We start from the raw sequence: 13,779 nt of genomic DNA on the forward strand, positions 1-13,779 counted from the left end.
GTAGGAGAACCGTTGAACAAAATGGACACCATATATGATTTTGAATGAGCCTTGATCCAGCCTCTTTATCTTTCCCATAGCTTCCATGTTTTTTAACAAATCTTCCCAAGTTACCATATTGTAAGCTTTTTCAAAATCAACCGTGAAAAGCATAACACATTTTCTACTATTTTTCTCCCTATCAACAACCTCATTAACAACCAACATACCATCAAAAATTCGTTGCTTCTTAGAGCATCCACAATGCATTAAACTTATTAGAGTTTAATGGATTGACATTTAACAAATCATCATTTTACTTACTACACAACTCTACATTAAATTGAACTCAATAGAGTTCAATGGAATATATATTTAATAGTTATAATGGTCATTAAAGTTCATATCCATTGAATGTCAATATATATATATATATATATATATATATATATATATATATATATATATATATATATATATATATATATATATATATATATATATATATATATAGGATATAGATCCGGTAAGAAACTTTTTTTTTGTAGGAAGATAAGAAGTTTCTTTTGTACATATCAACGAAAGAACCTGACTAAGTCTAATAGCAAGAATCTTTGGCACAATCTTGTATTGACAACCGATTAACCTTTTTTTAATGGCTTAAATTTATTCAAAAAACTAGTAATGAGCTAGAAGAAAAAGAACATTACAAAAGAAGTAAAGGGTTTTTACCCACCCGGTCCAAGACATACATGATTTTCTATTTCTGTTACAAAACCACAAAACGAATAATCTAAAATCGAATCAATAATGAACTCCTTATGACATGAAGTGTTTCCAGAAGCTAAATCATTCCAAAACTTCCAAAGAACCCACCATGTTGTCTGAATAACCACTTGAAGCAGGGCCATTCCAAACATATTTTGGGCCCAGGACGAGAGAAAAAAATGGGCCCCTAAAATACATAAATGTCATCAAGTTTTTTATAATAACTCAATAATTGAAAGAAAATTACTTGTGTTATCTTCTAAATATAACCATTTCCATAAAAAATTTGGGCCCTTTTGAAAGATGGGCCCTAGACGGTCGCCCCTATCGCCCACCCTCTGGGACGGGCCTGACTTGAAGTACAATTCTCTTCATTTTAGAAATTCCCATCCGATTAATACAAATGAACAAGCAAGCGCACATCCAACCACCGAGCCACAACATCCCAAGTACGTGCTGATATCTCACACTGCCCGAACAAATGTTGAATATTTTTCGTCTGAAGATGACAAGACGAACAAAGAACCAACTGAACATCCACCCCGCGATTAACAAGATTCATCCTAAGAGGAAGTCGATCTATGAGAAGACGCCATGTAAAAATATTTACCTTCCTAGCCTAGGAAGGTAAACATTCCAAATCATATCACTCTCTACGTCCGGTAGCATTAATAGCTCAACATACCATCTAGTGCTCTTGACAATAAAGTTGTCATCATCTTCCAAATCCCACCACCACCTATCTTGACTCGTTCCCAATTGGGTCCCTTCTACAAGAGACCGAAGCCCCAAAAATTGAGAGAAGTCTTAACACCTTGATTCAGCTCGCAAGACCACCCCCAAACCCATTGACAATCCTAACAACGATCCTTAACAAAGCAATTTGGGTTTCTATCCACTTGAAAAAGCATTTGAAACCACAAGGCCGAAGGAACACCTCCATACCATATATCTCTCCAAAAGTAAGTAGTTGAACCATCTCCCACTTTATGAAAAGAATTGGAAAAAGGGATCACTCCTTTCTCATGCATAACACGACTTTAAAATACTGCTCCACACCCCACCCCCTCAGTTATGACAATCCAAATAATGAAAAGAGCAACTCCCGTATAACGCTTTAATAACTTTTACCCATAACGCATTTGGTTCTCTAAGGAATCACCATCTCCATTTTTGTAAAAGAGATTGAAACAATCTAAACTACCAATCTGTGGTCCTTTGGAGCAATGACTAAGTCCCGTGCCACCCAATGTATTTTCTGAGCCCCGTTTTCCATACCCCAAAAAATTGAGCTCTAAGAGATACAAACTCCTTTTTAACTTAAACTGACATCAAAAACAAAGATATGAAGTAAATACCCAACGAAACAATGACATATGACAAAAGCATAGCACGACCATCTATAGATACTAGTCTCACTTTCCAAGAAGAAAGTTCCTTTTTAAAACGATCTATAATGCCCTTCTAACTCTAAATAAGAGCCATATTCTTAGCCACAGAAAGACCCAAGTATTTAAATGGAAGTTTTCCCGGAGCACAACCGACAACCCTCCCATCCCTACCACTTGACCATACCGGACCCCCACACCATACAAAATTAGATTTGTGAAGATTCATCTTTAAACCCGACACAAGGTAAAAACAATTAAGTGTCATTACCATATATTCAATATTTATCGTAGACCATTCTCCAAAAAACAAAACATCATCTACATAAAAAAGATGTGACAAAAGAAGATTACTCGGGCCCACTGCGACTCCACTCAGAAGCCCCACAACTTTTGCATCTTCAAGTGCGACATGGAGCCCTTCCATTGCAATAATGAACAAGAAAAGAGAGAGTGGATCCCTATGCCTAAGACCACTCTTGATACGGAGTTCCAGAGTAGGACTCTCATTCATTAACACGGAAGCTTTTGCCGAGTTTAAAAAAGCTTGAATCCAACTCTGCAATCTTTCTCCAAAACCCATAAAATCCAAGCAACCAATTAAGCTAATGAGCCTATAATCATCGACAAAAAAAAAGGGACTTGAAACATCATAATCTAAACAACAAAAAACCTATTGTATCCTTTAGGAAACCGAAAAAGTAACGAAGTCATTGATATCTTCCTTTAGTAGGCCTCAATGTGTTTTTCATAAATCCAAAGGTAAAACCATCTAGACCAGACGATTTATCGTTTCCACATGGAATGAGCTTCACATGTTGCATAGATCCATAGACTTATACGAAAAGGGTTAAATGTATAATAACATAATAAAACATAATAATTAATAACGTTCTGAAATAGTAAAAAAATAATCATCCTACGAAAAAAATCACAATATTTTCACTAAGAATCAAATACTTATAATATCATCTAACGAATCATAAAACTTTGTACATACATAGTTTTCGTCGATCACAGCCCGATCCACAATACATTAAGACCCACAACAACATAGTCAGTCAACTCTTTCTCTTTGTTTTATCTTTTCATTTCACGTGTATACAAGAACAATAGTACATTCTATAAGTCAAAATGCAACACCTCATAGACTATTGAAGCATTCAAAAGTCAGATGCCATTTTTTACATTTAATTACAAAATCAAATAAATATAAATATTCATATTAACAAACCGCAACCGGCTCCCTTAACATCATATTAAAATCATCCTTCATTGGCTTCACCCTCATAATATCACTTCCATTATGCATCATTGCAACAAACTCATTGTAATCTATACGCCCATCCTACAAATTAACAACAAAATGAATTTTGATTCATGTAAATATTATTAGTTTTTGGATAAATGGATAGAGAAAATCTTACATTATTTTGGTCAGCTTCTTTGATGATTTCTTCTAAATGAACATCATCTACTCCAAATTCTTTACATGCTTGTTGTAGTTCATCAAGGGTGATATAACCACTTCCATCTTTATCAAAATATGAAAAAGCAGAAAATAAATGATCTTCTCTATCGACTTTGTTCATATGCAATGTTGCAGCTACAAATTCTTCATAGTCAATAGTACCACTATTGTCAATATCCGCCTGCATTTTCATTATAATCAATCAAAATTCAAGAAATGCAACAAAGAAAGGCAAAAAGATTATGATAAACTACAAAAAAAAAAATCATTATACTTTAACCATTTTGCAGTTTAACCACTAATACTTCATCTTTTTTCCAAACAAACACGTAAAGTTTCAAACTTTTTTCCAGATTAACCATTTTTACCAAATATATCATCATGCAAAAATGTCCAAAATATAATGGTTTTTCAGTAATTTGCCCAAAAGATGAATTAGTAATACTTACAGATTGCATTAGATCATAAATCTCAGACTCTGTAAGATTAGAACCAAAACGTTTGAGTCCAGCTTTAAGTTCTTCAAAAGTAATATAACCACTGTTGTCTGTATCTATTATCTTAAACATTTGTTTTAATCCTGCAATTTCTTCTTCCGAGAGTTTTGAAGCAATAACCTGTAGAAAACATAAAATGGGTTGGAAAAAAAGATTACATTTTTATAGTGGGATTATAAATTTATCGGCTTTTTTTAACAATCTTGAAAATCTTACCCTAAGAGCCATTTTCTTGAGCTTATTCATGGCAGAAAACTGAGTTAAACGACTCAAAACAGCAGAATCAAGAGGCTTATCTGGTGCAACACCATCTTCACTGATCCATGGATGGCCTAATCGTAAATAATGTTCAATAAGAAGCCTAAAGAATACTAATTTCTTTTATATGAAAATTTTATAACAACCAAGACTTACAAAGAACACCATGAGCTGTTATTCGTCTTTTGGGGTCTTTAATGAGCATTTTTCTAACCAAATCTTTAGCACTTTCAGAGATACTAGGCCATGGATCTGAGGAAAAGTCGAGTTTACCCCTCAAAACCTCTTCAAATATCTCATTTTCAGATTCTGTCATGAAAAAAAAAAAAAACGAACATGAATTCAGTATTCGATGAGTTATTAACTTATTATAGTCTTTTAGTCTTTTAGACTTACCTCCCCAAAAAGGTGGGACCCCACAAAGAAGAATGTAAAGAATCACACCAGCACTCCATATATCTGCTTCAGGACCATAATTTTTAAGCAAAATTTCAGGGGCAACATAGTAAGGGCTTCCAACCACATCTACAAAAGTTTCACCTATACAATAATTCAAAAATACATTAACATAAACATTCAAGAAACATACAATATTCAAGAAAAGGATATGTATGATTAAAAAAAGTACCTGGTTTAAAGAAAACCGATAATCCAAAATCTATGGTTTTAAGAGGAGAATCTTCATGTTCATCAACAAAAAGAAAGTTTTCAGGTTTAAGATCACGATGCATAACACCTAAAGAATGACAAGCTTCAATCACAGATACAATAGTTCTAGCAAGATCAGCTGCTTTTCTTTCTGAATAATGTCCTTTTTTGGTAATTCTATCAAACAATTCGCCTCCAGCACAAAGTTCCATAACCAAATGAACTGCAACTGAATCTTCATAAGCCCCTTGAATTGAAACCACATTAGGGTTTCCAGATAAATGATGCATGATTTCAATTTCCCTCCTGACATCTTCCACATCATCATCGGTTAACAACTTTCTTTTCGCGATTGATTTGCATGCGAATTCTTTTCCTGTGGTTTTCTCTATGCAGAGAAAAGTCGTACCAAATTGACCATGTCCTAGCTTTTGACCTAAGTTGTAGTACTCTTTCAGATGCCCAGTTTTTGTTTTCAATACCTTGTCAGCTTGTAAACCTGCACTCAACATTCTCTTCACATTGTTTTGCTTTTTGGCGTTTGAATTTGATGAAGCTTTTTCCTTTTGGGATTGTTTTATGTCTATTTTGATTTCTTGATATGAAACTATGGGTGGAGGTGGAGGTGGTTTGGTGTCGTTTTTGGCTATGATCACTAGTTTTGGAGGTGTGTTTTGAGTAGGGGTAGGAGGTTTTGGATCTTGGTGTATTGATGGAGGATCTTTGCTAAGCTGTTCGTTTTTGTAGTAGATCATCTCTGGTGATCGAGACCACCAGTATGGATGTGATATTGATTGGAAAAATCCATCCTTTGAGTAACAAGATACACATACATTTCCCATCTAAAATTCAATATAATCCTTCTACACAACAACAAATAGTCGATAATATGAGCTACTTCCCTTTTCACTAAAGGAATCGGTGTGTAGACATTTAAACAAACAGTTGGTGTGCAACTGCAAATCACCCGAATCAGAGAAAGCTCTTGTACAAATCAAACCGAAGTACCCATAAAAGGTTCAAAGACGTGTAATTTTTCAATAAAAATCGAAATTGGGAGGTGGGAATTTGAAAGAAATGATGAAAGAGTAGTGGGTATGAATATGATCGAAAATCTGCAACTTACAATGGGTTTACTAGGTCTCTTTAGACAAGTAGTAGCCTTGGAAAAAAGGGGAAGTTTGAATGTGTCTCGTGGACGAGTCATTTACGTGTTTATATATAGGAGGACGGCGGAGAGCGAGTGAGAAGCGTGGAGGTCGCAGAAATTGACGAGGGAAATGATGGAAAGTGACGGGTTTTTCAGTTGGGATCTTTTCAAACGCGTTAGGCAATAGGCACACACATGATTATACATATCTTCATATCATATTAATACATTTTTCTTTTCAATTAATGATCAAATATCTTTTTTAATTATCTTCTTACCCATAAAATAAGGTGACATACGATCATATTTAGATAAAATTGATAATATTTTAAGACATTTATAATAGAAATAGAAAGAATAAAATAAAGTGAGACTTATCATATTTAGATAAAATTGATAATATTTTAAGAGGGTTATAATAAAAATAAAAAGATAAATAGAAAGATATTTAATTTCTCATAATAGATTATAAGAATGAATCATAGGCTTTCTAATTGTGAAATCACTAGTTTGAATTTGACCGAGTAAGACCTAACTTTTACATTTTACAATACTCATTAAAAGACATATCAAACACGGAAACAACAAATTAAAAAGTTAAATGTCATATAAAAAATTATATGTCATATAAAGTTTAAAGATATAAAAAAGCAAAAATAGATCTTTTTTGCATGTTCTAATTTTTTGAATATGTTGTTGTGTAAGACGGCTGAGTAGTTACTAGTTGTTTGACTAGATTAAAGATCTTGCTTAGTTGTTTTTTTGGATGAAAAATGAATATCGTAAGAATCATCAATTGATGGATAATTAATTCTAACCATTTGGAATCTAATTTCGGATGATATTAAGTTACTAATTTTTATCACTAATTAAGATAATTGCCAATTTTTACATTATATTATGAAGTATATTATTATATTCACAAATCAATCATTAAGATACCAACAGAAGATTGAAATGCAATCTCATACCGATCGAGCACTTTCTGTTTTAATAAAGTTCTTTCGAATCAAAGAACAGCCACTTTATAAAGTCATATTTATCTTTATTTAAAAAATAAGTATATATAGTAATATAATTTATAGTGGAGGAGCACTTGCACGACTTGGGTGTTTGACAAACGGCTGCTATCGAATTAAATAAAATAATAATAAAAAACAAATAACATCAAGACAAAATTACCCTCCTTCCATTTACCTAGAAATAATCCAACAACTAATGATTATATATATATTATATATAAAAACCTTAATTTGGACAAATAATAAACATATGGATAGGATGTCTAATTAAGTCGACCGGCGGCCGGCCGCCTTTGCCGGAGACAGCTTAATTCTTGTATGTATCACAATGGATTCTGAATGTTAAATTAAACACCAATTGATTCATATTCTTAACTTCCTAACCTTGTATTCATTTCAATTTTGTTTATCAATGACTTGACTAACAACCAAATTCCATGACTATCAACTAAATACATCATAAGTTATTATCTAACGGGTATTGAATTATTTCAAACCCCCTTTGGCCCCATGTAAATAATCTCAATTACCTAGAATAGTTGAAGAGTTATTCACTAAAATGGTTATATAAAATGGAAATATATCGCCACAAAGTCACATTATTTAGGAGTTTAACAAAATAACCACAATAAGATATGAGAGCGAGCTCAAAGGCAAGTTTCTTTTGACATAAAGCACCACCGATAAACTTTCAAGAGTTCGATTTTTTCTTCGTGGAGAATATTTATGATAGATTCAATGTTTCCAACAAATAAGCTCGAAATTGATTCACAAAGTGTTTTTTTTTTCATTGTGAGTATTAATGTTTTGCTCGTTCCATGCGTAGAGTTCAATCATGCAGACATGTGATCATAATGTATAATCTCTAAAAAGTTGCGAGGCTACATGTATAGACCTATTTAAGGGTTTTGAGATTTATATACGTAGGTACATGTATAATATTTGTAATGTGATTCATGTATAATATATGTAATGTGATTACTGGCATTTTGAATTGTTAATCATTCATTATTAGGGATGAGTAGTTAGTACCACCAAATTTTGATCTTGTATTGGTATAGTACCAGTACCGCATTTAAACATATGGAATGGTACTGGTACTCTAAAATTACGAAATTTGGAATTTGATACTGTTGGTACCGGTGTTAGAATAACTAGTCACATTCTGATATCATTACCAGTAATTTTAGTTCGGTTCGGTATGCGGTGTCGTTTTTCACCCATTTCGGTATTCGAAGTTTTCATATGGTTCAGTCACATGCTCTAACATATTCATTATATATGATCTCATTTCGATTGTGTTTCCGTACATCAATGCATAATTTGTTTTTTGGTTGATGGTGTTCCTCCTCCCCCTCTCGTCATTACGCTATGTATTTATGATGAAGACTAACATATAAGAAGGAAAACATGCAAATTATAATCATTTCGAACAAGAACGAAAATGAAATTTCCTTAATGTTGCAAAGTAGCATTAAGGAAGAGTACAATAATGTTTTTCCATTGTAATGTTGCAAGATAAGGCAAATAAAAATGATTAAGGATTAAGGCATCCTTTGCTACAAAAGAAGGCCACCAATATAAAAGCAGGCAAAGGGCGGCCATGACTTTCTTTTCATTGAGTATGCTTAGAATATCCATAATTTTACTATATTTTGTTAGTAGAAAATATATATTTCCTAGTTTATGTTCATTATTTAGCAAATAACAAGCCTCTTATGTGGAGTCGGTTTATTTCATGTGTTGAGGCAATAGTTCGTTCTCTAATTCAACATTATTAAAGATTACATTGATAGTTGGTTATATCCATGAAGTTAATCTATTGAAAATAAATTGCTCGCAAACGCCTCACAAGGTTGCGAGATTCTCATCTAATGTATTAAATGTACTTAACGTGTCAATTTATTGGAAAAAATAAGGATAGAGTTTCAAGGGCTCTTTTCAATATATATTGAGCATCCGGAAAAACAACATTTCACAGGTTTTTCATAGAGGTTTTCAGTATATTAGTTTTTTAGAAAGAGTAACATGTCCACCAAATTGGTTTGAGTTTATAAGTCGATCTAAACATTGTTCAAGGGCTCTTTTCAACTTCTTTCGTTCAAAGTCCTCCAAATTGGTTTGAGTTTATAAGTCGATCATTTTATGCAAGTTTTTATCACGATGGTAGCATTCCCTTTGAAGGAGATTTTTTCGATGATGGATATTATTACGATTATAGTTATCCATGTTATGAGGTTTCTGATTTTCTTGATATGGTTACTCAATTTTATAGGTTGACAAGCGATATTTTAAATTGAAATTCATTATATATGTTATTTAGATCATAAGCACATCATTTGCCACTAACAATTGTAGTCTCTTTTTTAATTTATATTATTACCTGAAAAATATTCATGTTGAGAGAAAAGTTATGAATTTATGTTTTTTAATTAATATAATCATTTTTAGTTAACATTTTCTTAATTGATATATTGTTTGTTTGTAATTCATATATGCTGTATTGTAGTTCGACTACAGATAAATCTTTATATGTTGTTTGCTTGCTTTCTCATGTAGCAATGAGGATCAATCGAAAACTCCACATTCCTCTACATTTTGGGATAATTTGAATTATTTGTCTTTCCAAACCCACTAGATATAAAACCAATACAAATCAGATGTGTTAAACAATTTGATCTTGATGTAAAACAACAAAATGATGATTGGAGAAAACCTTCAAAGTGAAAGTTTTGAGGATTCAAACAACTTTGTGATCATCACATATTACTTGAGAAAAACATTGTTTTACTAAAGATGATTCCATTCCAATCATGCCATACTGCCTAATCGATAGATGTAACAATTAGGTGAGTCCACACAAAGTGGATCATAATCATAATTCATCACTATACCCTTGACTTTTGACTTTTGACTTTTGACTTTTGATTTCCACATAAAACAATTAAAAAACCACAAATCTATATATCATTTAAAACGCGTCCAACAAACATCAACAGCAGAAAGAGACATAAAAACGAGATCATAGCTATACTAGCTTATGAATGTTTTTATAAAGTTTGATCAAAAACCTTACTCAACCATCAAGATTTTATCATACCATATCATTCAAACATCTCTTGCCAAACCCGAAAGATCAACATCTCCATCACCTGTGTTGGGCTTAACAGCTTTAGGAGGGTGAGACTGAATGGGTACAGTCGATTCTGAAGATTTGGAATACCCATCATACAGACTAGAAGGAGGAGAAGTAGACCCAAAAATGGATTTTGAATCTCCTTCTCCTTGGTGTAGCTGAGGAGAACCCCCGAAAAGACCAAAAAGCCCTTCAGCAGCCTCGAAGAAACGATTCATGTTCCCAAACAGACTTCGTTCAATTGCTTCTATATCAGTGCGTAACCCAGGGAAATCAAATGGTGTAGCAGGTTGTTGTGATGACTGAATGGGGAAAAAAGATCCTTTTGTCATCTGTTCAGTCACATCTTCTTCTGTGTATTCCTTGTTAGATTGCACCACTTCAGATCGTCTGAACAGATAATGGAAAAGGTATCATATCAAAACTCAAAACTATAGTGTGATTGTCCTAAATTCAATCTTTCCACGCCTTCAATTTCTCGGTGATTGTATAGCTTAAAACAGATTATAGCTAGATTAACAGCAGAACGTGTACGAATAAAACCCTAACTACCAAAATCACAAATCAAACAGATGATGGCTAAAAATCATATTCATCAAGAACAATGATATCGGAAAACGGAAGTGAAACTATAATTAAAAGGAATTACCTTCCAACGGAGTCTCTGAGAAGTTGCTCGGTTTTCTCGCATTTTCTGATGAATTTACCAGGCTCTACCTCCTCCGTTCTGCACTGGGAAGAGATAATCTTCCTCGTCGAGGACCCAGCATCAGATCTAGGGTTCAAATCTTTGAATTCGGTGATTTCACCGGAGTTCTGATCATCGTCGTCGTCCTTCCATACCCAACCCATGTTTCCTTCTCTTTTGCTTCTCGCACAATCCAGAAACGTCGGTTTATATCAACAGAAACCAACCAGGCGCTTTCTTTTCGCCAAAGAATATTTTCTTATAAATTGCAAATCAGCCCCTAAAGTTTTGAGGTTTAACTTCACAACCCTTTAAGTTTCTTTTATTGAGCTACTGCCCTCATATTTTTTTCAAAATCATACATCCAAGTTTTATAGTTTTTTTCTTACAAAATATGAAAATAATGTAAAGGTTGATCCATTTCTATAATTTATTCAAAATCAATTGTTCTTAAATTCTTACAAAATACAGAACAAACCAAATACAATGATTGTCGAATTAATTCACTTTGCTCTTTGAATGGTTGAAAAGACCAAAATACCCTCAATAGTAAATTTATCGTAAGCCATGTTTGTGGACATGAAAGGGAAAAAAAAACTTAAGCATGCATCCAGCATCCTCTTTACTCACTTTAATTTTCTTTTGTTTTTCTTGATATCTTGAAGCCCATTTGAAAGGCAAAAACATGAATCTAGAGCTTCTTAACAGTCTCTTCCTTCACCCGTTGGTAGTATGTCATTCTTTGGATTGATTTTATAGCATCATCATACTCTTTACTTTGAAAAGCATTTGCAAAAAAATCATACCAATGGCTCAATTTTTCATCCATCTACAAGAAATACAAATCGAATAAAAAGCTAGTTAAAGTAGCTGAAAAGCTAGCTTTTTAAAAAATTATTTGACATAACTTATTGATAACCAATACAGCTTTTACCACAAGTTCTCCAAATATATCCTTATGTGTTACTTTTTAATTATATATATATATATATATATATATATATATATATATATATATATATATATATATATATATATATATATATATATATATATATATATATATATATATATATATGAAAATGTCATTTTATATCATTATACATTTGTCATCTAGCTTATCAGTAACTTTTTACCAAACCAAACATTATTACCTGGGATTGGATCTGGTTTAGGGCTTGAGAATCATTGGCATCTTCCACGGCTTCCCTAATTTCCATGATCTGGGAGTAGCACATGAATTCAATTGTGGGTCCCATAATGAAAATGGGAACAACAAAATTCAAAAAACCAAAAATCTCAAATTTACCTCACCCAACAATTCTGGTTCTGAAACAGTTTGTTCTTCATCTACTTCAACACCCTCAAGCCTCATCTGTGAAGGTAAAAAAGAAGATTCAAAACCAGTTAATTTGTGTGAAACTGTAAATTAGAATCAATCCTTTACTTACTATGTAAATTGCTCGTGATAATGGTTTACGAAGTGTAGTATAAGCATCGATAACCCTAGCAGATTGTTCAGCTGCATACTCTCTTTCTTCCTACATAACGAATGTGTGAAGTGATATAATAACAATGGTTCGAATTCAAGCAATGAGTTACTCACAGACCTCGGATTTTGTGTGAACTAAATCGGGGTGAAGCTTTTTCTGCCAGTCTTTATACTTCCCTTCCAAGCTTCCAACTTCAATGTCGAACTTCCGATCTCTGTCATATGAAGATATTAATTAATGGAGTCTAAAACCCTAAGAAAATTGCGAAAATCCGATGAACTTCGAACAGGTGATTACTCAGGAATCATATATAAACAATTCAAATAAATTCCAAGTTTGTTTATCAAAATTTTGATCAGAGAAACGCGTATTAGGGCATTTTAAACGCTTACAGCCCAAAAATGTTGAAGTAATCAACTGAATGATCGACAGGTTGAATGCTCCCACAAGATTGACAAATCAGAAACGGCCCCTGACTCTTACAATTCCAGCAGCACGTGGTGGAAGATGCTGATGAACAAAAACCGGAACTTTTTCCACGAAATTCGGAGCTCCATATGAGGTGAATTTGGGGATTCCTTGAAACCCTTGTTTGTGCGTTAGTATTGAAGGTACAGGGACTGGGAGTAGAGAAATTTGGTTGATTTTTTATGGTTTCTTCTAGTGATTGGAGAGAAATGGATTGAGGTATGGTTTTCCGAATGAAGGTTGTCAATGGCGTTCTGAGTTGGTTTCTCAACATTTTGAGAGAGATCGATCTAAAACCCTGATGAAGCAAAACCCATGTCGAGTTTGTGGTGTTTTTGATGCCTTTAAAGTTTAAGCCGTAAATGGTACAAGCCTTAAAGCTGTTGGTACAATTCCATAAGCATACGGTACAAGGACCAAAAGCATGGTCTCTTTTTCTTTTCTTTTTTTTAATGTTTTTATTATATAGAGATATTTGGTCACTTTTTTTAGTTTCGTCCCTATACTATATAACTTTCTATACATGTTGCACAGGAGTTTTAGTTTGTCTTTTTCATCTTTAAGTCGTTATTTGGTCACCTTTTTGTCTGTGGCCCTTAAGACTTAATGATCAATCCAATAAATCTGAAAAGACCATTTTACCTTTTTAAGGATCTTAACGGATGAGGGATCAAAACCACAACAAAACTTGTTGAAAAGAACCAAATCTGCAACTTTTCAAACGTTTGAACCGTAATCACATAAAATAAAAAACCACAAGAACCATTTTTGTAGTTTTGTCTTTTTTTTTTCTTTCTTTCTATAAATATATCA

General features: G+C 33.1%; 3 protein-coding genes and 1 long non-coding RNA gene across 6 annotated transcripts; 1 reads left to right on the forward strand and 3 right to left on the reverse strand.

Moving 5' to 3' along the window:
• Nucleotides 1–3,192: 3,192 nt before the first annotated feature.
• LOC111909345 (calcium-dependent protein kinase 26) lies at nt 3,193–6,343 on the reverse strand. Of its 2 annotated transcripts, XM_023905157.3 has the most exons (7): nt 4,990–6,341; nt 4,758–4,901; nt 4,518–4,670; nt 4,320–4,435; nt 4,056–4,223; nt 3,563–3,787; nt 3,193–3,483 (listed from the first exon to the last, which is right to left on the reverse strand). In XM_023905157.3, exons 1-7 carry the CDS (start codon nt 5,849–5,851, stop codon nt 3,361–3,363), a joined length of 1,791 nt encoding a protein of 596 aa, XP_023760925.2. In that variant the 5' UTR covers nt 5,852–6,341; the 3' UTR covers nt 3,193–3,360. The 2 variants fall into 2 exon arrangements, with proteins under 2 accessions (XP_023760925.2, XP_052620576.1); XM_052764616.1 differs by having other exon boundaries at nt 4,518–4,901; nt 4,990–6,343.
• Nucleotides 6,344–10,125: 3,782 nt separating this feature from the next.
• LOC111909344 (fra a 1-associated protein) lies at nt 10,126–11,319 on the reverse strand. The gene is made up of 2 exons (XM_023905156.3): nt 10,967–11,319; nt 10,126–10,707 (listed from the first exon to the last, which is right to left on the reverse strand). Exons 1-2 carry the CDS (start codon nt 11,167–11,169, stop codon nt 10,290–10,292), a joined length of 621 nt encoding a protein of 206 aa, XP_023760924.1. The 5' UTR covers nt 11,170–11,319; the 3' UTR covers nt 10,126–10,289.
• On the forward strand, nt 10,590–13,264 carry LOC128126696 (uncharacterized). Of its 2 annotated transcripts, none has more exons than XR_008224740.1 (2): nt 10,590–10,727; nt 12,931–13,264. It is a non-coding gene; the product is annotated as an uncharacterized LOC128126696 (long non-coding RNA). The 2 variants fall into 2 exon arrangements; XR_008224739.1 differs by lacking the exon at nt 10,590–10,727 and adding an exon at nt 12,649–12,787.
• On the reverse strand, nt 11,407–13,240 carry LOC111909343 (iron-sulfur cluster co-chaperone protein HscB homolog). The gene is made up of 6 exons (XM_023905154.2): nt 12,891–13,240; nt 12,616–12,712; nt 12,457–12,546; nt 12,315–12,380; nt 12,160–12,228; nt 11,407–11,834 (listed from the first exon to the last, which is right to left on the reverse strand). Exons 1-6 carry the CDS (start codon nt 13,238–13,240, stop codon nt 11,697–11,699), a joined length of 810 nt encoding a protein of 269 aa, XP_023760922.1. The 3' UTR covers nt 11,407–11,696.
• Nucleotides 13,265–13,779: the final 515 nt, after the last annotated feature.

Source organism: Lactuca sativa, chromosome 6, assembly GCF_002870075.4.
Source record: "Lactuca sativa cultivar Salinas chromosome 6, Lsat_Salinas_v11, whole genome shotgun sequence".
Lineage (NCBI taxonomy): Eukaryota > Viridiplantae > Streptophyta > Magnoliopsida > Asterales > Asteraceae > Lactuca > Lactuca sativa.

What these genes read in the sequence shown, in the direction of transcription:
- LOC111909343 (XM_023905154.2), bottom strand. Translation starts at nt 13,240, where the DNA reads ATGTTGAGAAACCAACTCAGAACGCCATTGACAACCTTCATTCGGAAA. An exon ending in TATCACGAGCAATTTACATA is followed by an intron (nt 12,381 to 12,456) that starts GTAAGTAAAGGA and finishes TTACCTTCACAG; the next exon opens with ATGAGGCTTGAGGGTGTTGA. An exon ending in AACCAGAATTGTTGGGTGAG is followed by an intron (nt 12,229 to 12,314) that starts GTAAATTTGAGA and finishes TGCTACTCCCAG; the next exon opens with ATCATGGAAATTAGGGAAGC.
- LOC111909345 (XM_052764616.1), bottom strand. Translation starts at nt 5,851, where the DNA reads ATGGGAAATGTATGTGTATCTTGTTACTCAAAGGATGGATTTTTCCAA. An exon ending in TTTATGATCTAATGCAATCT is followed by an intron (nt 3,788 to 4,055) that starts GTAAGTATTACT and finishes ATGAAAATGCAG; the next exon opens with GCGGATATTGACAATAGTGG. An exon ending in AAGAAGCTGACCAAAATAAT is followed by an intron (nt 3,484 to 3,562) that starts GTAAGATTTTCT and finishes GTTAATTTGTAG; the next exon opens with GATGGGCGTATAGATTACAA.
- LOC111909344 (XM_023905156.3), bottom strand. Translation starts at nt 11,169, where the DNA reads ATGGGTTGGGTATGGAAGGACGACGACGATGATCAGAACTCCGGTGAA. An exon ending in CTCAGAGACTCCGTTGGAAG is followed by an intron (nt 10,708 to 10,966) that starts GTAATTCCTTTT and finishes TTATCTGTTCAG; the next exon opens with ACGATCTGAAGTGGTGCAAT.